General features: G+C 39.7%; 1 protein-coding gene across 1 annotated transcript; it reads left to right on the top strand.

Moving 5' to 3' along the window:
• Positions 1–18: 18 nt before the first annotated feature.
• On the top strand, positions 19–1,750 carry LOC116380867 (mitochondrial 2-oxoglutarate/malate carrier protein-like; the record flags this gene model as incomplete). The annotated part of the gene is made up of 3 exons (XM_031842695.1): positions 19–174; positions 295–385; positions 1,622–1,750. Coding segments are annotated over 3 exons (351 nt in total), but the record flags the coding sequence as incomplete, so codon positions are not given.
• Positions 1,751–1,756: the final 6 nt, after the last annotated feature.

Raw genomic sequence — 1,756 nt, 5'->3', positions numbered from 1 at the left:
TCTCTCTCTCTCTGTCTGTCTCCCTGCCTGTCTCTCCCCCTGCCTGTCTGTCTGTCTGTCTCCCTGCCTGTCTGTCTCTCCAGTCTCCCTGCAGACCAAAAGAGAGGTTACAGTAATGTTTTTAACGCTCTGGCTAGAATCACCAGAGAAGAAGGCGTCACCACCATGTGGAGGGTGAGCTCCATCAATACTCAATGAACTCGTATCTTTACTCAAACATTAACCTTTTCTTCTCGTAATACAACATGTACTCTTCACTCTGTACCACTGTGTATTTGTGTACTTGTGTATTAGGGTTGTATTCCTACGATGGCTCGAGCAGTGGTGGTGAACGCAGCTCAGCTGGCCTCGTACTCTCAGTCCAAACAGGCCCTACAGGACTCGGGTACACAGTACACACAGTACACACTGTATACACAATATACACAGTACTTATACAGGACTCAGGTACACAGTACACACTATATGCACAGTATACACAATATACACAGTACTTATACAGGACTCAGGTACACAGTACACACTATATGCACAGTATACACAATATACACAGTACACAGTACTAATACATGTACAGGACTCAGGTACACAGAATACACAGTACACACTGTACACACAGTACTTATACAGGACTCAGGTACACAGTACACACAGTATACACAATATACACTGTATACACAGTACTTATACAGGACTCAGGTATACAGTATACACAGTATACACAATATACACAGTACACAGTACTAATACATGTACAGGACTCAGGTACACCGAATACACTATACACACAGTATACACAGTACACACAGTATACACGATATACACAGTATACACAGTACTTATACAGGACTAAGGTATACAGTATACACAGTATACACAATATACACAGTACTAATACATGTACAGGACTCAGGTACACAGTACACACAGTATACACAATATACACAGTATACACAGTACTTATACAGGACTCGGGTACACAGTATACACAGTATACACAATATACACAGTACTAATACATGTACAGGACTCAGGTACACAGAATACACAGTACACACAGTATACACAGTGTACACAATATACACAGTACTTATACAGGACTCAGGTACACAGTATACACAATATACACAGTATACACAGTATTTATACATGTACACAATATACACAATATACACAGTACTTATACAGGACTCAGGTACACAGTATACACAATATACACAGTATACACAGTACTTATACAGGACTCGGGTACACAGTATACACAGTATTTATACATGTACAGAACTCAGGTACACAATGCACAGTACACACAATATACACAGTATACACAGTATTTATACATGTACAGAACTCAGGTACACAATACACAGTACACACAATATACACAGTATACACAGTACTTATACAGGACCCAGGTACACGGTATACACAGTATACACAATATACACAGTATTTATACATATACAGGACTCAGGTGCACAATATACACAGTATACACAATATACACAGTATTTATACATATACTGGACTCATGTACATATTAAACACAGTAAGTACACACATAAAAACATAAACCGGACTCTTAAACATGAACTGTAATGTGTACTTTGTGTGTTTTCAGGGTATTTCGGGGACGATATTCTGTGTCACTTCTGTGCCAGTATGATCAGTGGTCTGGTTACCACGGCAGCATCGATGCCCGTGGACATCGTTAAGACCAGGTGAGACTCTAGACTAATGTTAAGACCAGGTGAGA

Source organism: Anarrhichthys ocellatus, unplaced genomic scaffold, assembly GCF_004355925.1.
Source record: "Anarrhichthys ocellatus isolate YVR2014 unplaced genomic scaffold, GSC_Weel_1.0 scaffold9291, whole genome shotgun sequence".
In the NCBI taxonomy this organism is placed as follows: domain Eukaryota; kingdom Metazoa; phylum Chordata; class Actinopteri; order Perciformes; family Anarhichadidae; genus Anarrhichthys; species Anarrhichthys ocellatus.
Note: the sequence above shows the minus strand (reverse complement) of the source record. Positions and strands in the feature narration are given on the sequence as shown.